The sequence below is a fragment of the Chelmon rostratus genome, chromosome 16 (genome assembly GCF_017976325.1).
Source record: "Chelmon rostratus isolate fCheRos1 chromosome 16, fCheRos1.pri, whole genome shotgun sequence".
Taxonomy (NCBI): domain Eukaryota; kingdom Metazoa; phylum Chordata; class Actinopteri; order Chaetodontiformes; family Chaetodontidae; genus Chelmon; species Chelmon rostratus.
In genome coordinates this window covers 23,950,752-23,972,931 of record NC_055673.1, presented here as the reverse complement: position 1 = coordinate 23,972,931, position 22,180 = coordinate 23,950,752, and the positions used below count along the sequence as shown (strand labels likewise).

At 40.6% G+C, this 22,180-nt stretch overlaps 1 protein-coding gene across 1 annotated transcript; it reads left to right on the top strand.

Moving 5' to 3' along the window:
• The first annotated feature begins 555 nt into the window (after positions 1-555).
• Positions 556-16,756, top strand: meox2b (mesenchyme homeobox 2b). Its single transcript, XM_041956074.1, has 3 exons — positions 556-1,039; positions 8,404-8,576; positions 16,538-16,756. Exons 1-3 carry the CDS (start codon positions 556-558, stop codon positions 16,754-16,756), a joined length of 876 nt encoding a protein of 291 aa, XP_041812008.1.
• Positions 16,757-22,180: the final 5,424 nt, after the last annotated feature.

Sequence of the window (22,180 nt, the reverse complement as noted above, 5' to 3'; positions counted from 1 at the left end):
CAGCAGGGTCAAATAGCTCAGCTCCAAAATAAATTCCCCACTTTTCCTGAGGCAGTGCTATAGGAATGGTTCAGATTTATTGTGTGTTGCAGTTTGGAGGATGATCACATGCATGTGGTCAGTAGCAGCGAGCCAGTGACCCAACCTACCTCTCAGGTTACAACCTATATATAACACCCCCACCCCCCCTCCCTGCCCCCTCCCTCCCTTTCCAGCACAACTTCCCTGGAAGCTCCCTCTCCTTCCACACTGGTCCTGGCGTTCTCCACTGTCATCTGAGAGCCTCCTCCGCCTGTCACTGTTTACCCACCATCCGCCTGGCAACCGTCTACGTGCTCAGGATTACCAGAGGCCTTTCAACGCCACCATCTCTGCCTTCCTTCAACTGGCTTTCTTTGGGAATTAGGGGGGTCTGAACTGAGAGGGACTGCAGAGGAGAGCTGGGACTTAGGCTGCCCACATCCCTGACTCCTTCTCCTCTCTTCTTGCTTGTTGTTTGGGAAGGTTTGTTTGAATCTGACAGGCAGGATAGGAGTTTGGAGGACTCCCTACACCATGGATCACTCTCTGTTTGGTTGTCTACGTAGCCCGCATGCCCCGGCCCAGGGCCTGCACCCCGCTATCACTCAATCGGCGCTGACCCTGCACGGTCGGAGCGACCACGTCTCCTATCTGGATCTACCCAGCTCCTCACCTCCTTATGGCTATTCTGGAGGAGAAGACAACGGACTGTTTGGCAGTCCAGCCCACCGAGGCCACCTGCCACAGCAGCAGCACCCCCTTCACCCTCAGCACCCACCTGGTTGGCCCGTCCAGCAGATGCCTTCACCTAATGCCCGGCATAGTGTCTGTCTGCCGCCGCTGGAGGCCACGGCCCCAGAACTGTGCTCGGGGGGCCCGAACCTGTGCAGCACCAACCCCAGTCTGGGCAGCAGTGACCCCACAGGGGTGTCATGTGTGTCTGGAGAATATGGCCAGCAGAGTCTGTCTCCAGAGGACACAGACAGAAGGAGCAGCAAAGGCAAGAATGATAGCTCAGGTAAGATCAGGAAGTCCATACTGCTTTCAGTCTGAACAGTTTCCCAAGAAAATGTATTTTTTGGACAGCTCACAGCTTAATTTTCTCTGTCCTGCAAAGACGTTCATCTCAGACTGTAGACTGGGTTTATACAACATATTACTGACACTGACAGTAGGGCTCAACAGTTATTTTATATTTATGTTATATATATATGTATAGTCCAGTCAAGCCAGTGTCATTACATATTTAGACAAGCATTTTTCAGATTTTTAATTGCAATACTGATGATAGAGACCAAACATTGTTTTGAGTAAAATTTAAAGAAAACCTGTACAAACGATGAATATTTTTGCTTGTTTTAAAAAAAGTTTTTAATTATTTTTCAGATCATTTTGAAATATCAGTGAACAGCTTTAACACTGCGTTACATTTCACCATGAACACTGACTAAACTAAATACGCTGAAGTTTTTTTACAACATTAAAAAAACTAAAAGTCCCAGTGTTCGACAGAATCATATGCCCTGTGAAATACAATCATGTCACGTTTTCATGTTTGACAATAAAATGTTATTGTCAATCCAGCTTTACGCTATGGAATGTATATTTCATGTTACTTTAGTACAAATAAAGTACAACTTTATCATAAGGATATTGATTTAGTACTTAACAACTAAAGGCCAAATACATTTGTTGTTAAATCTTTTTTCGTGACATTTTGGTCATTTGGCCTCTGCAGATACATTCAGGATGCATTTACAGCCAACCCCCGTATTTTAAAATATACAGTTAGTGATACAATTCAGCACTCATAACTCTTATGACCGACTAAACTGACAAAAGATGATAGGGAATTGTGAGCTATATTTTGCGCCACCAAACTCTAGTTTCCATGGTGATAATGATCGATTTTTGAAGATGAGGATTTGCAGTTGTGAGAGGTTTGTCCACTCATTGAGCTGTGTTGCTTTATAGAGTTTGCCAGGCTTTGGATCAGGAGCCCATGAGCATTCGGTTCACATGTAGAGGGGCTCACATTTCCGGTGAACCCCTCTACACATGAACCGAATGAAACATTTAGGTAATTAAGGTGGGTTGAATCATCACTTGCATGGAATCCTTTTGGATATAGAATACAAGAGAATGCAAAACAATATGCCATACTCAAACTGACTAGACAACTTGACTTGTCTTCAACTTTCTGATGGGCTTTAGATTAGGACCTAAAAAGACAGAAATGATTGAGAGGACCTGATCTTAACAGTTAAATCAGTGAAATCCGCTGGGGTATTCTTTAATTTAAGATGATGATTTAATATTATTTACATATATAAAGATAAATATAAAGTTAATTTCTGAAACTGAATCAGAAATTCAGTGTTGTAGCTGTAGGATTTTAAAAAGACCAACTGACACACAAATAATGTGATTTTTTACACAATATTTCAATCAATTATATTTTCTGTAAATCTAATTTCCCAGCATAAATGCAGTTATGCACTAGTCCAGACTGCCAGGAATAAAAAACTTCGTGGGAAAAGCAGAATTCTTTATTCATTTATTATTTATTTTGAGACCTAAATTTAGTGGATTTTATATAGCTTATAATATACTGTGTCTAAATATACAGCTTTTAAGTCAACACGAACAAGAATTAATCAGAAAAAAATTCTAATTACAATTCCATTAACTGAAATTTCATCTGCCGATGAAGATCATGTGATATGATCAAAAGCTACTAAATGGACCTTGTGGTGAGGCTGTTTCCTCAAAATACTGGAATGAACATGTCAAACATCCACCACTATACAAGTGTTTTTAATAGTACAACCTCAACTCCCTCCAGATTGTTCAAATCCCTACACGCCCAGACAAAACAGAGTCATGACCTCCGGGTCTTCCATGGGAGCTGCTGCCCTGAACCAGTGAAACAACTAAGCTGACGGTTGAAGTGAGGGTCACGTATCAACGTCTTAAATCTTAACTTCCTGGCATAAATTTTAAAGTTCTATATCCTCACACATATGCTTCCTATGAATGGTATAAGGACACAGAAGAGCACATCATCTCCCAGTTATATCCACATGATTTAAGAGTATATCTGCATCATTTAGCCCCACTGATGAGCGGCTTGGAGTGTGTGCCAAGTTGAGTACTTTCCAATTCCCCAGAGTCAATGTCCTGGCCGGGAGAGAGGGCGCTTTGACTGACAGATTGAACACTTTGAGAGGATGCAGCATGCTGAAGCTGCCAGCAGCCTAACCCAAATCCAATTTCCTAACTTTAACTTCATTGGCACTCACAGAAGCCGCAGCACTTTTAGAGTTTTTTTCTTTTTAAAAAGGGATCAGTGTTGTGCGAGTTACTTTCAAAATGTAATATATTCCTAGTGTATTAAGCAGGATCTTGCATGTTGGTCCAGTCTCCCTTTGGCATTGCTGGGCAGGCTACACCTATTTAAAATTAATATTCTACCACACTTATCATATCAGTTTCAAAGAGACCCTATATTATTGTCATGCAAATTCCAAGCAGAGCTGAATAACGCTCTCATAACCCTCCTATAGCGAAACAAAGGTTTGACACTAAAACCAACCCACCTACAGCTTCTGCTGGAGAGGGCTTAGCTGTTCCTAACATTAAACTATGCTAACTGTCGTGTCTCTGCAGATATAGTAAATTTGAGACTGGTGTAAAGAAGACCCAGAGTCCACATGGTTAGATATCGAATCATCTCTTATACCTCGAAAAAGTGTATTTTACACTTCCAGGAGGTGGGTCAGTTCAGCTGTTAAGGATGACTTTCTTCTACAAAATACTCTTAAATTTTGGAGGCTATGTAGGAAAATCGAGGGCCTGGACAACACTAGATCCCCACTGACGCCCCGATACTCTAATCCAGATTTCCCCCTGGCCTGGAGTAGAACTATTTCTGTGTATAGTCTGGTAAAGGCATTAAGACACTGGGGCACATTATAGAAAACAGTTCAGTCTTGACTTTTGATCAGTTGAAAGACAGGTGCAAAATCCCAGCCACCCATTTTATTTAGATTTTTGCAGTTATTCAACTATAGTACAGAAAGTCGCAAGCAGTCTTAATACTGTTGTGCAATCTCCTCTTTAGAACAACTACTCATTAATAGCAAGGATTTAACCAAACTAGTGACGGGACTCTATGGGTCACTCTCTGCGACAGTGAAAGAAAATACAGCTAATACAGCTCAAAATAAATCAGACTTTGTTGTTGAAACAGAAGATAAGATGATATGTGGTTAAACCTAACAGTGCAGAGGAACTGTAATTCAAACTCAATCATAGACTACATATTACCCCCGTAAAATGAAGCAAAATGAAGCAAAATGTATCAAAGTTTGTAATAAGGGCAGTTATATTCACTATTTACTAGAATGTCAATATATTAACAAATTCTGTAAAGGAGATGTGTTTTGTAAATGTGGGTGTCACACCTCACCCTGTGGATAAGATAAGTATAACACAAGATAAGTTAGAGTTCATGCCTCTCAAAGCTCCCAGCTTTTATTTAACAGAGGAACATTTTCAGTTTTAGTTTGAGTCCTTTTACAACTAAGAACCTGATTCCCCAGAGACAATAAGAGCGGGGCTTTGTGGTCTGGAATGTTTTATTTTTAATGCATTGTGTTTCTACTAGGCATTTTTTGATAATACTTGATAGATTTTAATTCTAAAACTTGTAAAATGATGACATATTACTGATGTAGATAGTAATCTCTGTATGTATATGTATGTAATACATGTGTAAATGAAAAGTTGATGCCCTTAACAAGGTACTGAATAAATATATTTATCTACAAGGCAGGACATTTTCACCCTTACCACTGTCCACATACCCCTTACACAAAGGTAGACACAGTGAATCCTACAATCACCACCTGGCAACCACTTGCTTTGAAATATGAGAGCAAAGAGTACTGGGTTAACTAGTTCCTACATTAAGTAAGTGACAACAATTAGGTGGTCAGAATCAGATACCTGGTCGAAAGTGAAATGCTGTGAACATCCCTGCATTATATAAATGAAAACACAAACTGGCAGATAAATCCAGCTCTTAGTTTATTTATGTGTTACGCAAAGGATACGTACACATCACTGACAAATTATGCTTCAGTTATGATTTTGAGAGGTTACTGGCAAATGAGACAGTTGGTAGGAGAGAGTGATGATGAAACTGGAGAGAGATAGTATTAATACAGTCATGGTGGAGCATGTTTCTGTGCCTCTTGGATGCCTTATGTTTGGCAGATTTGTCACTTTTCCCTCACTAAATATGTATGATATATATTATACTCCTAAAATCTGTGTCGCATATTTTACAAAAAGCATGACTTTCTGAGATGTGCTCCATCTCTCTCACATGTCTTCTTCTTCTTCTTCTTTTTCTTGTGTTTTTGGTGGGTGCCATTTGAGTAGATGACTTCCCGACACATATACAGCTGGGATGGGATGGGTAAAATATGGAAAAACAGGAGGGTTGACAGGTCTGATTCAGTGTAGCACCATCATTAGCCTGATTTTAAGAGCCTAACTTGACCTAATGCTCTGACCTCACTGCTGGATAAGGGGTTTAACTTATGTGTATCCAGCTATATCTTCAACTGAATAATGTTAACTTCCAGATCTGCGCTGAGTTCAGCATCAGCTGGAAATGAAATCTCATGGAGGAGAACTTATTTAAATAAACTTAACTGATGAAGAGCAAAGAGGAACTGAGCAAAACTCCGTAGAGATGATAAACTTGAGCAGCTAGGCTCGCTGATGGCTTACTAAAGACACTGAGGTGACTATCAAAATGCTCAAAAATTCTAAAAACACTGTAAACAAAAAAGAAGCTACAAAACAAACTGTGAAAAGTTAAGTAACTAACTGAAGGATTAAAAAGCACTGAGATCGCTGAGCCTGCAGGTGAAGGTAATAGCGATGGCCCACATTTCCCATCATGCCATGCTGGACTAGTTTGGAGTAGTTTGTTAAGTTTTCTGGTTCATATTACAAAATGCAAATGTTACATTGTAACATTAGTGTTTGTACAATGGTGTTTGTATTGTGTCTGTTTAGAATATACTGGTTTAATTCGGTAATTGTAATTTTGGTTCTGGTTTATAGTTTTAACCATTAGTGAGGTGGCTGTTACATTTTTAACCACAGCGTTTTGGAGTCCTAGTCCTCCTGTGCTCCATTGGGGTTGATTGCTGCTTATACCAGGCAGCAAAGAGTTGCAAGATGTAACAATTAAAATATTATGAATGAAATCTTATTACTAAAGTATTGTAATACTTTATTACTGGTAGAAGTAAAATATCACTTTTGTAATTTTTGACCCCCAACACTGAAAAAGATCTTGTGATAATGAGATATACACATTATTGACCTACAGCCCTCCACAGAGCAGTCTGTATGGATGGTGATGCTGCAAAAAATGAGCTCCCTATTTATAGCTGCACTGATTGTAACTGCCAGTATGACTGAAAACACAAATCCTGTAAATTAAAGACTTCACGGCAAAATAAAATCTTTAAATAATTAACTATACTGAATGAAGTAGCATGACAAAAGGAAAATATGACACAAAACCACCATTGGCCAATGTCTGTCTGTAATTCGTTGGGTGTCTGAAGTCTCACATTACGGCATAAACAGTGTCTCTTTCCTGGCACACTGTGGTTTGTCAGCACATCCCACATTTACACAGCTAATGAAATGTCAGCTAGATTTGTGCAGTGAGGACTGGAGAACAGTGTAGAAATTATTATTCAGTGTTTTCTCACTATGAAAGATTGCTTTCAAAACGCTCCATTCATTTTCACCATTCATTGACCACAAATACATAAAAGTGATACTTGAAATATGCTTGTACTGACAGACAGTATAAGTGGGGAAAATATGATTTCACTCCTAAAGCATGAACAATCGAGGAGAAGCTTAGTGTTTATATGCAATAAGTATTGTCAAGTAGGACTGAAAAGTGCCTCTTAAAATTTATATTAACATGTGGCTTTTCCCTTTATTCTGAAACGTCCAGACAACTGCAGTATGAGAATATTTTCTCAATGTACCTTTGTGTCACTAAAAAGACATAATATATAGTTTTACATGATAATTCCACTTGCTCTTACATTCCCGTCAGTAAAATTATAAGGTTTGGGAAAGATTGTGACTAAAGTTAAAAGAAAAGCAAACATTAAAGGTAACCTGTGGGATTTTGACCACAACTAGGGCTATGGAGCAATATTTTGATGAGTAGATGGGAGTTTTGTTGCATCTTGTGCACAAGGAAACACATGCACGTTTCCGCCAGTGGTTTTTCTGATCCAACAGGTGGTCGTGATGCACCAAGAAAAAGAGAGAGAAGAAGAAAGCGTGCAAGAAAACATGGCGTTAATCAATGCAGGTTTTAAATTTCAAAATTGGCTTTGTAAATGTTGTCTGATGAAGTAAATGCTTTCACAGCAGGTTCAAGGATACACACAATGCTTTTTGGTGAGAAACACTGAATGTAAGGAGGACTTATTATTATTAATTAATCTCACTCAATTGTGACAGGACGTGAACTCTTGACTTTCCATCCCAATCCCCTGATTGCGTCTTGCACTTAACTTACCTGCATCGACAGTAAAGGTTCGTATTGGATGTAAATCTGTGTTGCAGATTTATCCAATGTGGATGTAATTCTTAGGGGTACTTGGCTGGATCTTGGGATGCCGCAACATCACCACAAAGCAGTCACGCAGGGCAAGAAACCAGAACAGTCAGAAGACAGACCGATGGCAAACTAACTGCCAGGTTAGCAGACTTATTTGGATGCACTCACATGGGTAAAGTGATCTGACTGCTTGCATTTCTCGTCCTGCTTGACTTCATTGTAATGGTTTTACAGTGATCCCAGATCTCAGCTGTTACTTTGATGGGTACAGAGGTGTCCTATTCAGTCAAAATAATGCGGAAAACTACACAAATTAAATTCCAATTGTAATGAACTGCAATTATCTTTTACTGTATGTGTTTCCGAAAAGGCTTTGCATCTCTAGAAAGTTGTATTTGTACTGTAGGTGCTAAAGTGAATAGTGTGACTAAATAGTTTTTGTTTTCCTTTGACCATAAAATACAAACTGCATGGAGCTATCTGTGTGCGATCTGCTTGGGTTGAATAACAAAGGATGCAACACTAATAAAAATGGAAGGTGGCACTCCTAATCGCCTTGCTTTCATTCTATTTTTGTTTCAGATGGGCCCCTGCAGTTTATCAAACCCCTCAAATTTTTTTCAGCCCCCTTTTTTTTATCCCCCCACCCCCCACCCTTTTGGAGACTCAGCTGTGGCCGGAAAATGTTCTGTTTTTCATTTCAGAGTCCCAAGACAGGAGCTATAAGTCAGACATGAACAGCAAGCCCAGGAAGGAGCGCACAGCCTTCACCAAAGAACAGATCCGGGAACTGGAGTCAGAGTTTGCACACCACAACTATTTGACCAGACTGAGACGCTACGAAATAGCTGTCAACCTCGACCTCACGGAACGACAAGTACGGTACCTGCTGAATGACTGTGAAACTTTTTGCGAGGGCAGGGACAGATGATACAGGAGCAGCTAATGTGCTAAGTCTGAAATATAATTAACAGGGGAATAAATGGGCCATAACTTCTACTAACATCCTTTGGTATTGCATCAAAATGGACAGGTCTCATTGATTAACACCTGAGACATAGTCCTGAGATATAGTTTGACAATGGAGAACTATGGATAGCTTTTTCAGCAGAGATACCAAAGAATTGTCTGGGGATGTAATACATCATCACCATAGTTGTTCTTAGTCTTGAGAACAAGGCTTTTACACTTCTTCACAGATAAATGTGTTATTATGCTGTTCAGTGGTGGAAAAAGGAGAAGGAGCATTTAAAAAGAAGGCTATCAAATGCAGTAGCAGCCTATAGTTTTTGGCTTAAAACCCTTGATCCATTAATCTCGTCGGGGAGCACTCCCACATTATGGAAAATTGCTGTCTTACCCAAGGTCAGATGAAATGATTAATATCAGTTTCATCTCTGTGTGTTCAGTACAGACATAGTCTGGGATGTGTTTAGCTTGAACTGCAGAACTGAAAGAAACTGCTGCCAAGCTCCATCAGAAGTTACCAACAATATCTGAAACTGTGCAATTCGCATGTTGTATTTTCCATAATGTATTCTGGAGAAATAGAAAGTGACAACTGACAACTGCTTTTCAAGGTATGAACACTATCATAAGTTTTTGTAGAAACAGGCTCGTGGATACACACACACACACACACACACACACAGTGCTGCTAATTAGCTTGCTAGCTAACAAGAGGTGAGATCCAGTTTTCAGTTTTTAAACTAGACTGAGCACATCCTGGACATATTACCGATCTTCTCATCTGACTCTGGTCAAGAAAACAAGAAAGTTTATTTCTTAAACTGTCTGACTGTTTAAATGGCCTTCACACCCACAGGCGTTTTCAGTTATTCTTAATTCTCCTCAGGTTGAAGTTAGGGGGAGTCAGGGTGGGAATTATTTGAAATCACCAAAATTCATGAACTAATAAAAATCATAAAGATATAAGTTGTCCCACCCTAAAAGGTGGAATAAAATTACCTGAAAGGTGATTGGAGATGTCACTAGATGAAATTACGTACAACTGTTTTTATATACATTTTCAAGTTGCACATGAGAAAACCTGAGTGGAGATGCCAAAAATGAAAAAAAAGTGTTTATGCTTGACTGATGTGGAAAAGTTTGTGTACTGATAAAAGCAAAATGCAACAAAGTGCAATGGAAAAATATTCAGCAAAGAAATCACGATGTGATTCAAACATCCACTGGCACCTTCGCTCCTCTGAAGAGAGAAAAAATGTTGGCAGATGAAAACATCAGATCTCTGTGGAGTGATGAGGAGACGGTAACCTTCCTCACATTAATACATGAAACAAAATGAATGCCATATTTCTGTTATGCTACATTATTTTTCTACCATTTGTAGTCTGATTAGCACTCTTTTAACGTCATCTTGTTGAACCCATTTCTTCTGCAATGGTGGGATGGCACCTGACTGGAGCATTGTTTGCATCAATGAACCACATCCTAACATTTGCATGACAGTAGTGGACGAAAACAAGCATAAATTCACATTGTCCTCTGCCAACTTCTGAAAATGATGTTGAAATTTGCACTACACTTGGATGGAACCCTGGCTAATGAAAGCAGCTGCCAATGTTCTCTAGAGGTGCACATAGCTGAAATTAACTATTTGCACATAGCTGAAATTAAGCACACCTTTGTCAGTGTGTGCTTTTTAAAATGAGGGGTCCTGAATAATAGAGATTAATACTGAATAATATTAATATTGATTAATCCCATTACATGTTTTTATTTGTGCATACAAAAAGTTAAAGCCAGATTAGCGTATGCGGACAGTTCCTGATTAGGGTCCAAAATATATAGACTCTACTCTAATTTGTTATTAAGGGATGCAGTGGGTAATCAACTTCAAAGTAAGAAACATGAACACCTATAAAGCTCTCTGATTAATATGTTTTGTCTTGTTTATTTAATCCATACACAAACAGAAATAGAAAAAATTGGTTTGGTTTTAGGGTGGAGCAACTTCTTGATGTTCAACAGCTAACACTGATTTCATTCCGAACATGTCACGTTCAGAAAGAATGGAATAAATGTGTTTCCTGAACTGTGAACTGTTCCTTTAAGGCTAGACAGCTCATCAGAAGCTGGCTAAATAATCATTCATTGGTGCTGATTCCTAACAACACAACAGCAGGAACAATGATAAATTCTCCTTCAGGTCAGGACAACTTTCTTGCTCAATAGTATGACAGCAGCGTTTTTGTGGGGCTCAAACCTGTTACCATTTGCTTACAACACTATCCTACCAACAGGTACTGATACATTTGAAAAAGTCAAAAATGCAATAATAATTGCTCTGTAATCTAAAAGCTCTTAAGAACCTTAAGCATAATGGCATCCATGACTCTGTGGATGAAGGCAGTTGATATCTGGCTTCTATTAAAAAAAATGACTTCACAGGAGAAAAAACCCTCAGTGTTTTGACATTAGCAAATGGTTGGACATGCCATACTAATGCTCTGAGGCTAATCGATTCCAAACCACAGAGACTCTTTGAAACGTCAGCATGCTGCTCTCGATGTCTGTGATGTGACTTTCTGAGGCTGTGTGTCACAGTACAGATGGTTTTCTTGATGCTCTCAAAGAAACATTTGTGTGAGGTTAACTGTAGATGTGGATTTCAGCACCGCCTGCTGCTGTTCACGTTGGGGGTTAAACGTGTTTGGAAACAGCTGTGTGTGAACAGTCACGGCGAGTCAGATGACTGTTTCAAGGTGTTTTTGGAAAGTAGACGGAATAGTGTGTAAACTGCATGTCATTTCTACTTGCAGTGTTAGCACAGTGAGGCAATATTACATAGGTGAGATATTACTGTTTGGTGTGTCAGGAAATGAAGATAGACTTGATCATTTGTCATCAGGTGTTTTATTGCACAGGAGATAAATGTATAGGTGTCACAGTGGATAAAAATATATAGGTGATTCAGTATTTAAGGAAAAACTAATGTAATATTGCATAAGGTATAGCATGTATGAGGCAGAAGGATATTAAACAACAGCAGTGCAAAACACAGCATGTGAGTTGACACAGTGCTACGCTATACAACGCGTTTGTTGAATATTCTGGCTGCTGTTGGAATGTTGCTGAAGGAGCTGCCACGCAGTGCCATGCAGGGGGTGGGAGGGGTTGTCAATGATAGATGTCAGCTTGGCTAACATCCTCCTCTCACCTCAGTAGTGTCCAGAGGGCAGTCCAGGACAGAGCCAGCTCTCCTGACCAGTTTGTTCAGTCTCCTTCTGTTCCTCTCAGACCTTCCACAGCCCCAGCAGACCACTGCGTAAAAGATGCAGATGTGACCACAGAGTCATAGAAAGTCCTCAGTAATGACCTACATACTCCAAAGGACCTCAGTCTTCACAGTAGATGGAGACAACTTTGGCCCTTCCTGTACAGGGCATCTGTATTGGTGGTCCAGTCCAGTTTGTTGTTGAGGTGAACACCCAGGTACTTGTACTCCTCCACAATCTCAATGTCCAAACCCTGAATGTTCAGCGGTTTGATCTGTGACACCTTCTTGCAAAAGCCTATCACCATCTTGTTTGTCTTACTGGCATTGCTGTGCAGGTGGTTCAGTCCACACCAGTCGACAAAGGTGGTGATGACTTCCCCGTATTCCAGTTCGTTCCCCTGTGATACACGTCCAACAATGGCTGTATAATTTGAGAACTACCAAACTACCACACTGACACATTCCCAAAGCTTCTGTGGTCTGTTGGTGAGGTAGTCGATGGTCCATGCGGCCAGGTGGCAGTCTACTCCAGCTCCTTGAATTGGTGTGCCAAGGGAGTTGCCGGTGTCAGGGATGCTCTGGGGGAGAGGGAGGGGGTGCAGAGAGGTAACGCCATCTGGTCTGGGCACTGATGGGTGGGGGAGGGAACGGGAGTAGAATCAAACTTGTTGAAGAACAGATTCAACTCATTTGCCCATTCCCAATATCCAGATTCAGGACCCCTGCTGCTGTCACTGCTGTTGCCTGAGATGGTTTTCAGGCCTCTCCAAACCTCTCTCGCATTGTGCCTCTGCAGGCGCTCCTCCTGAATCCTCCTGTAGTTGTCATTACCTCTGCACCCTCTCTCATTCAATATGGTTTTCAGATCAGGGGACATCAAGGGTTTGTTATTTGGGAAACTGTGCCTTCCTGGTAGGCACAGTGTTGTCCACACAGAAATTGATGTAGTATGTGATGTATGTGAAACTGTCGATGTCTTCCCTGTGTGGACTGCACAACCCTTCCCAGTCGGTGGTGTCAAAAAAGTCGCTCAGTGCCTCATCTGACCATGTCTTCACACGCTGTATGGTTGGCTGTTGTTTAATCACCAAAGGTATGTCGGTTGGTAGCAGATGAACCAGGTTGTGATCAGATGGGGGTGAAAAACTGTAAACATCCTTAGTGTTTGCATAAAGTAAGTCCAGTGTTTTATTGTCTCTGGTGTGACATTCACATACTGGGTAAAGGTGGGGAGAGTGGGGGACAGGAAAGCGTGATTGAAATCTCCATAGATGAGGAGGAAGGCCCGGGGGTGCGATGTCTGCAGCTGTGAAACTACAGTGTGTAGGAGCTTGCAGTCTGGTTAGCGCTGTTAGCTCTGCCATCTTATTAGGGATCTTAGGTTTCCCATAATAAGAGACGGTATGGATGGTTTATATCGTCTTCTCTTGTCCTGGCACTTTGCTCCAGCTCTGCATCACCTTCTCCTTCTCCTTATCTCCGTGGGGATCTCCGGTCTTTTCACTGGGAGTGTGTTCGTGTTGTTCAGTGCTAACAGGTGTTTCAGACTGTAAACAATGGAGACGTGGATCTCCCAGTGTTGCTTTAAGTAGTCCAGAAAGGAGTAAAAAGCCAATCACTAGTCTCACCAGTTGTACATCTCTAAGTGTGCACAACTGGCCGAGACTAGTGATGAAAAAAACATGAGAAAAACACAAGAAAACACTAAAACAAAGAAAAGTGGTCGGAGCTGCAGTAACTAGCTGCCACTCATGTGGCGCCATCTTGATTCTGTATCTGTGCAACCAACAACATTAGCTCTCTCTGTATCTGTATTCAGATAGAAAACCATAAGTGGACATGGTTTATATGGGAAGTCATGCCAATGTATGTATTGTATTTTCTAACATAATATTCATTGTCAGTGCAATTGCTGTACCTTCAAAGCATCAAATTGATTTAGTATTGATATATAATAAATTCTAAAAGATATTTCCAGATCCTCATACGGTACTTTTTGTATTTTAACCATATTAAGATTTATTAACTCTTTGACCCACCCACTGAACACACTGAACACTCACAAACTAAATAAATAAATTAAAAGAATCTGTTTTGCACTTGCAATAGAAATATATATTTATAGTAGCGAAACATCGAAAAAAAATCTTTCAGATGACGGGAATAATCTTCAATTCCAATGATGTTGCACTTGCATTTCATTATTTCATCACATCACTGCAGTCCACGAGGGAAACACGCAGAGATGGAAAGAGTGCTAGATTATTACACAAAAGTGTTGATGGCAGGACCACAGACTAGTTTTAAATGCAGAAAAGTAATAACAATTGGAAAGCATTAAAAGCAGAGTGAAGCTGAGTTAGGTGGAGCCTGGGGTATATAAAATGATATCATCGGCAAAAAATTGACACTTGGACAGAAGTATTGATTAGGAAGAATTATGTTGTTTATTTATAATGTAAATAATAATGGACCAAGGAAAGACACCTTTGGCAACCCATTTCTGTGATTTGACTAGCATCAGCAACAACTGTCTGTGTTCTCTCTGTACGCTAAGAGTGGAACCAGTGACAAGGGTGGGAGTGGGTGTTAAAAGATGTGTGTGTTTTTGCTCTTAAGCATGAGGGAGTGGGTGATGGGGGGGCTACGGGGAGGGAGCAGGGAGAGAGTAGTAGGAGGTGGGATGGGACAAAGAGGCAGGAGAGGACTTGGAGTGTGTTTCATTGGTCCAGACTGGATGTCCCTGTTTTAGACAGCAGCTTATTCATCACGATGAGAGACACAAATACTATATAAGTTGTAGAGTCAGGGAAAGGAGGTAGAAGGTCAGCCAGCAGTCCAGTATGACTCATGCATCAGCACATATCTGCCTATGTGGAAATACAGTACGACCCTGTGACGCTAATCGCAACACCACACCACTCATCTGATCACAGGCTCACACCATTACACTCACACCTAGAGGACAAGAAAAATTAGCCACAATTTTAGTGACTACTTCTGCACAGAAGTACCCCCTGCATTTCAGATTGGTTTGGATTTTTAGAAGAACAGTTTAGTTGCTAGTTTTTCGGAAATTTAGATTCCTTCAAAGAGACTCAAGATAAATAATTAACTCTGGAGGAAAAGGATTGGGTGTGGGGTGTGTGGACAGGATATTACCTGCCGGACGTCTGTCTGTCAAATCTATTTAGAAATTATTTTTCATCAGATCTTGTCTCATGATTACCAAATTGAAACTTCCTTCTTTGGTAATTCAGGTAGATGTTGTCTGTGCGGTGTGAACAGAAACCGCCAGCAGTAAGAGCAGCAGGACTTTCCATAATACAGATGAGCCACAATGTGAAATAGGCTAAAAAGCATATAGTAGTTGGTACTTGGGAGTATTTACTTTATGAGTTTTCATCACATCTGTTGTGGAGTGTGAAATAAAGCTTAACTGATGTTCCTCACGCTACGTTATTAGTGACTTCAAGCAGTGACATTGGATGGATGACTACAGCGTCTGTGAGGCATTCCAATGGGTTGCTGTAGTAGTGGAAATCGAATTTCACGAAGCAACATTTAAGTCTGACAAGAACTACTTCTATAATTATCTGTTAGCACTTCTTGGACATATTGCGGGGTATGATAAACCAGTCGTGCTCCCGCAGTAGACAGTCAGGCTACAACGTCAGGTGATCTTGAGATAGAATGCCGCAAGTTTCTTGAACACACAGCGGTTCATTCAACTGTCACTCCCCATTATTGCCTCATTTTCCAGTACTGTATCCTGACACTGCTTGGATAGACAGACATGTTTACATGTACAGTCTGTGCATACAGTTCCCTTTGGTCATAAAATATGTGTTGCATATGGACTGTCCACAATGGGGACATTAGCAGACGACAAAACTACATCATGCAAACCCCTGTGACTATGCAGATGCAAATACTACAATTTTAGTATTTAGTATTAAGGATGGGTTCATATTTTCACAAGTCTACCTTGACACAGTGCTCACATGTGTATATGTATGTTGAAAGACTTACTGGTCAGTGTTATGATCCTTTCACTGAGTGCCTAGAGATGGGGGACAAAATCCACAGTTCTGTGTAAAAATCTGAAATATGAGGAGGCAATTCGAGTGGGAATTTTTCAAAAGCTTTTTTGATATAAATCTTGCTCTGGAGAGTGCCTTTGCTGAGTGGCAGGGGTGTGTGTTATGGTAAGCACATGTAGATTTATTACTGGGACATGCACCAGCATAAACCTACATGCAAAAAACAGGATAAAGAAAATCACTGAATTCAGCTTCAGTTGTAGTTTAGAATTCAGTTTTACGCAGAATGAGTGCTATGAATTCTGTCCTCTATCTGTTACAGTGAAATCACTGTAACACTCAAACACTGCACGTATAGTATAGGGGGATTGTATGTAATACCCATGGAATCGATCCTGTAAGTGTGTGAATGTAAGTGTGTAGAGGACTTTCTGTGCCGTCCACTGTGGAATTTGTGGCGTTGAGGATGTGCGTTGTCCTGTTCATACTGGTTTGCAATGTAAAATTTGAAGAAACCATCACAGTGACTTATGGCTTTATGTTTCCTCTCAGGTGAAGGTGTGGTTCCAGAACAGGAGAATGAAGTGGAAGCGTGTGAAGGGAGGGCAGCAGGGAGCAGTAGCTCGTGAGAAAGAACTGGTGAATGTGAAAAAAGGGATGTTACTGCCGTCTGAGTTTTCAGGAATAGTCGGACTGCAGCGCTCACCGAGGCCGGCGGCCGAGGAGGACAGCCACGACAGTGACCAGAGCTCAGAGCATCCTCACCTATGACCTTTCATGGTGCTATTGGACTGGATGGAAATGAAGGAGACATTGGTGAGATGTGAAAAAAACAAAACAAAACAAAACAAAAAAAAACACATGTACACAGCTTGCTGTAACCAAAGCCTCCCAACAGTCAGAGAACATTCCAGAGATGCTTTGCGTTGATGAAATGGCTTGGATTTTGCACTGTCAAGGATTTGTTTCAGTCAAATCCTACTGTACGTCTTTGAGCAATCAGTACAAAACTGTTTACGTTGTACAATGAACTGAAATGAAAGCACTCATGCTTTCGGATTCTAATAATTTATCAAAATCAAGAGGTACCAAGACTGTAACCACCATAAACCCAAACTTTTCAAGGTATTTGTTGCATTCTAAAATAACGTGGTCAACGTGTTTGTCCTCTTGTATTTCTTCTTGCTCCCTCTGAAAGTTTACATGCTTTTAACTTGTAAAAACCTGGATTTCCAATGCAAATAAATCAGAAAAATGTAAATAATGTGGTGGTGGCAATTTTCTTAGCATGTATACACTCAGGGAGCAGACTTTACCATTACGCAAAGCAGGCAACTGCTTGCGAGCCCTAACACGTATATATTTATTTTGTTTAGATATAAACACTACACATTCATTTAAACCTACAGGCAATGTGCAACTGAACAGTAAAATTCAGAAGGCAGTCTCCTTTGTTGCTCCAGCACTCATCTGTCCATCTTATCTCCTGTTAACAAAGCATATAATGCAGTGTTCCCCAAACCCCGGGCCGCGGACCGGTACTGGTCCATGGATCAATTGGTACTGGGCTGCACAAGAAATAATTAATTATTTTTGTTTTATTTATTATCTCAGTCTGAACAATCTTTAATTTGAAAAAAAGCTTTTATTTTGAAAAATAACAGGATTCTCTTGGTTACATCTTGGTCACTTGAGCGCTCAAATTTAACACACAAGCTAGCAAAATAATTAAAAAACAGACGTGTTTTGGAAAGTTTCTTTCTTTGGGCAAAAGGCCCAGTGAAGACACAGAAGAAGAGCAACGACTTCCAAGGAAAGGAAAGCTTTTAACAAACAACAGCAGGAGTCCTACTGGAAATATGGTTTTGTCGACAGGGGATTCCCACACACCGGCGACCGGCTCTCTAATGAGGCAATGAAGCCTTCAAAACTGCTTTGCCATTGAAATAAAGACAATGTTGTTGGTGCAATGTTACAAGGAAGTTGCTGATAAAGTTGCAGACAAGTACACAGCGGATTTACGTTTATTTTTATATTTACAATAACGATCTAAATACACCACCCCCTCCTGGGCTGCAGTAAAATTGTCATGCGTTGACCGGCCTGCTGTGATAAAAAGGTTGGGGACCACTAATATAATGTACAGTATGTAGCTTTTCCCTGTCCACAGAAAAAGTTTCAAGTTTCAAAAGCTCCGTTTTCAGTGGCCTAAAACTATGGAGCCCCTAAAGTGTCATGAAGAAAAAAAAAAACTATATCGTGCGCACGAGATACTAACGAGATACTAAAACGTGCGCACGTTTTAGCTAAATCGTGCGCACGAAAGACTAAAACGTGCGCTCGATTTAATGCACTCGTTCATTTATACAGACAGGTAGCAACAACAATAGACAGCCGGGCTCCGTTCATGGCTGAATCTGATTTTATATATTTTCCGTATTTTCCGCACTATAAGGCGCACCTAAAAGCCTTTAATTTTCTCAAAAACCCACATTGCGCCTTATAATCCGATGCGCCTTTTATATGGATCAATATTGGTTAATTATGGCTATGGTAGTCAGGGGGCGTGGTCGAAGTAACAGCTGTATTCCACTCTCTGCGTGCCGTCATCTTTTTACTGGCGTGCAGTCAGCTGTCAACCTGAAAGATAAAATGACTATTTCACTGAACAATGAAAAAATATGAATTTATGCTAAATAATAGGCAATTAAAATATTAATCAAACGTGGTTAATGTGATTTCTGCTCCTGAACCTCAGCGCACAGCGTCTGCACATCAGCCCTGTGCGCCGTCACCTGCATCTTTAGGCATGATAAGCTGTGATCTGTGAGCGCGCGCTGTATTTGTTTGAAAACGTACGAACTAAGATAAAAGACATTTTAAATAAATGGTCATTAATTATTTTCAGGAGCCGCATGTGGCTCCGGAGCCGCGGGGTACCAACCCCTGACCTAGAGGATGCATAACGCAACCCCAGACACCACAGTACGGTAGTTTCTTTCTATGCGCCATAATGCGGTGCGCCCTATATATGAAACAAGTTTTAAAATAGGCCATTCATTGAAGGTGCGCGTTATAATCCGGTGTAATATTCATATTTTTTCATTGTTAAGTGAAATAGTCATTTTATCATTCAGGTTGACAGCTGACTGCATGCCGGTAAAAGGATGACGGCACTCAGAGAGTGGAATACAGAGCCCGGCTGTCTATTGTTGTTACTACCTGTCTGTATAAATGAAGGAGTGCATTAAATCGAGCGCACGTTTTAGTATCTCGTGCGCACGTTTTAGTATCTCGTGCGCACGATATATTTTTTTCTTCATGACACTTTAGGGGCTCCGTATTAAACTGTGTTTGTGTGTGGACAAAAGGCCAAAATGGAAAGAGCAAGCTACATTTTGAAAAATATGCATGTACGTGGACATTAGCGGTCCTGTGTCTGAATTTGTCTGGAATCCCCAAATGACTAAATCTGCCCCTGGATAAACTTCGAGAAGGTGTTTTCTTGACTGATGAGTGTATTTTTGTGTTGTCTACAGTGTGTGAGTGTGTATTCTAATTCATGCAGTGGTGTCTTGGCCATGAAAGCTGCAGCCTCTATCTTGTAAAAGCAGCTGGTGATTCACTCACTTGATTCGACTCAGGCCCTCTGCTGCTCTGTGGCTTTCAGTTCCCTCAGATGCATCTCATAACTGACTTGTGGTTGAATGTTGTACACAGTGTTTTCACTCTGTGCATGTGTTTCATTATGTGTGTCATTGTTTGATCGAAGCAGTCCATGACACGGCTCCCTCTATGGGAATGAAAGGGAAATGAATAAGAGATGTTCATTCATGAGGGCTGTTTGTCTCATCTGGAGGCATGGTGAAGCAACTCCCTCCAAAATGTGAACATTAGAGAGCCAACTCACGATCATGTCCTTAATCAAGTCAAAACATCCATTTGCATCGTCAGAAATGATGTCAATGTGATTTTTACATTTATTTTGAATATTTTTATGAAGCAAAGGGAGAAAAAAGATCTTTGGGAATACAACAGAAATATTCCTTCAGTCTTTCAGCCTGTGATTGAGTGGGCCAATGTGTTTAATGGACCACTAAGGCAGCAGGGGCACCTGAGCTTGTAACTGTAGCTAATAATCAATGATATTTAAACCTGCAGCAGGCTCAGCTGCTGCTGACTGCCTTGAAAATGTGAAGCCATCTGCAGAGAGGATGACAGTGGTAAACTGCAGGACAAGGCCAGCACATGCATGTCTGTGGCACAGCTTAGTTAATGATGTTACTGAGTAAATGACATGCCAATATAAAAAATAAGGCTCTACCATAAAACACCTGCTTATAGAATGGAGTTTGGTTTAACTGTCTGTTCACTCAAAAGATTGTTGGGAACAGAGGCTATTTTAATGTCAATAATTCACATAAATTGATCTTACTAATAATGGACCTTGTCAATACCATAACTTAACCTAGGAAGAAAACTGACCTGTTTGCTGGTTAGCATTTTGTAGCATAGACTAAAACTCCTTCATCGTCAGCTATCATACAGTGTCCAGTGTCAGGAGAATCTCTTGAAGTTGTTAGATCCTAGATGAAGACTAGTTATACTCCTATTATATTTCCATCCGAATGATGATCCAGGAGGATAAAAAGCTGGGGGTTGTGGAATTCCTCTGACCAGTGTCAGTGCTTGATCTTGGATGAACCTCATGCCTTGAACCCTGAGGGAGCAGCTTTCATTCAGCAGGAAGGGTCATGTTGTCACTACAGCATGCCATGCCAAGATCAACACAGCCAGCTGAAGACTTTTCCTCACTGGACAGGAGTGCTCGCATTGCTTTCCCAGCTAAATGATTTAGTAAGATTTACAGCACTGCACTGGTGTTGATAGGTGGGGAACACTGAGGTTGGATTCTTCCAACTTTTTGGAATATTTTAACAAATCTGGTGAGTTTGAGCTGTGAGGGTGAGCAATTAGATTTTTCATGAAGCAGAAAGTGGAATGAGATATTTGAATCAGTGTTTTAAAGCATACTCTCAGTTTTTCCTCAGTGACTCAGTCACTTTTGAAAAAGCTCTGACCATGGATGTGCCTGCACTGGATTTCTCACAGATTTTACAGATACTTTGAGATTTTCCGTGCTGCTCATCTGAAAAATATTAAAAATGGCCATCTGTGAAAAATTGAGAACTGATACATGTTTATTTGATTCATTAGCATAACTGGAAGATCATGTTCAAATCCTGTAAGGCAGGTTGTAGGTCTTTTTGTGGGAGAGAAAAACAAATCCAAATATAATTTGCCGTAGAAACTGAAGAGCACAGTCAAAAGTCATTCAGATGGTTACTTGTTCGGTCCTGGTTAAATGTGTGTAATAATGTGATGGTAACCTTTGTAAGTCTAATACCCCAGTGTGACGGTGGAAATAGGGATCTGGGGCCAAGGAATTTTCTTGTGCACAGGAAGTTGTTCAGATTCTGCAGATTATGGCTGAATGAGACTGAATGACGAAACACAGGAAACCACAAGCCCTCCAATAAACTGGCAGGGGACCCTGACTGACAGCTGTTTTACCCATTTAGAACTTTAGCTGTTGGACTGAGATCCACTTAGACAATTTGTGGTACAAGGGAACTGGCTGCCTGGACTATGAAACTATTAAATGAAGGTGCACAAACACAAAGTGACTTCACACCTGGCAAGCTCAAGTACTGAGACACATTTTATACTGAACAAGTGTTAATTTTGGTTATGAAAACTGTGATCAACTAAACTTTTTTTTTTCCATGGTTAACACAAGACTTTGATGTATCAAAGCAATATTTAGGAAACAAAACTGGACTAAATCAATCACGTCATTTCATGGCTTCTCTTCCTGTGTGCCTGTGTCATTGTTGTCTGTGCTGGAGACTGGAGGGTAGGATGTAGGAGGCTGGCCATGTGAGAAAGTGACAGAAAAATAAATGACAACAGGGCTTGGCAGAAAATAACAGGTTGATATTTGGACTATAACCATGAAAATAAATAGTGAGTCTGTAGTACTGAGAGTATGCAACTGCTCAAATAAGAAACACACCCTCCCTTTTACAAGTAATAAGCTGAATTCATAAGCAGTAAAATAAACAGAATGTCATAATTGAAGCTGAATACGGATAATACGGAGACGGATAAAGCCCATAAACATACGAATAACAA

What these genes read in the sequence shown, in the direction of transcription:
- meox2b (XM_041956074.1), top strand. Translation starts at nt 556, where the DNA reads ATGGATCACTCTCTGTTTGGTTGTCTACGTAGCCCGCATGCCCCGGCC. An exon ending in AGGCAAGAATGATAGCTCAG is followed by an intron (nt 1,040 to 8,403) that starts GTAAGATCAGGA and finishes TTTTCATTTCAG; the next exon opens with AGTCCCAAGACAGGAGCTAT. An exon ending in TCGACCTCACGGAACGACAA is followed by an intron (nt 8,577 to 16,537) that starts GTACGGTACCTG and finishes GTTTCCTCTCAG; the next exon opens with GTGAAGGTGTGGTTCCAGAA.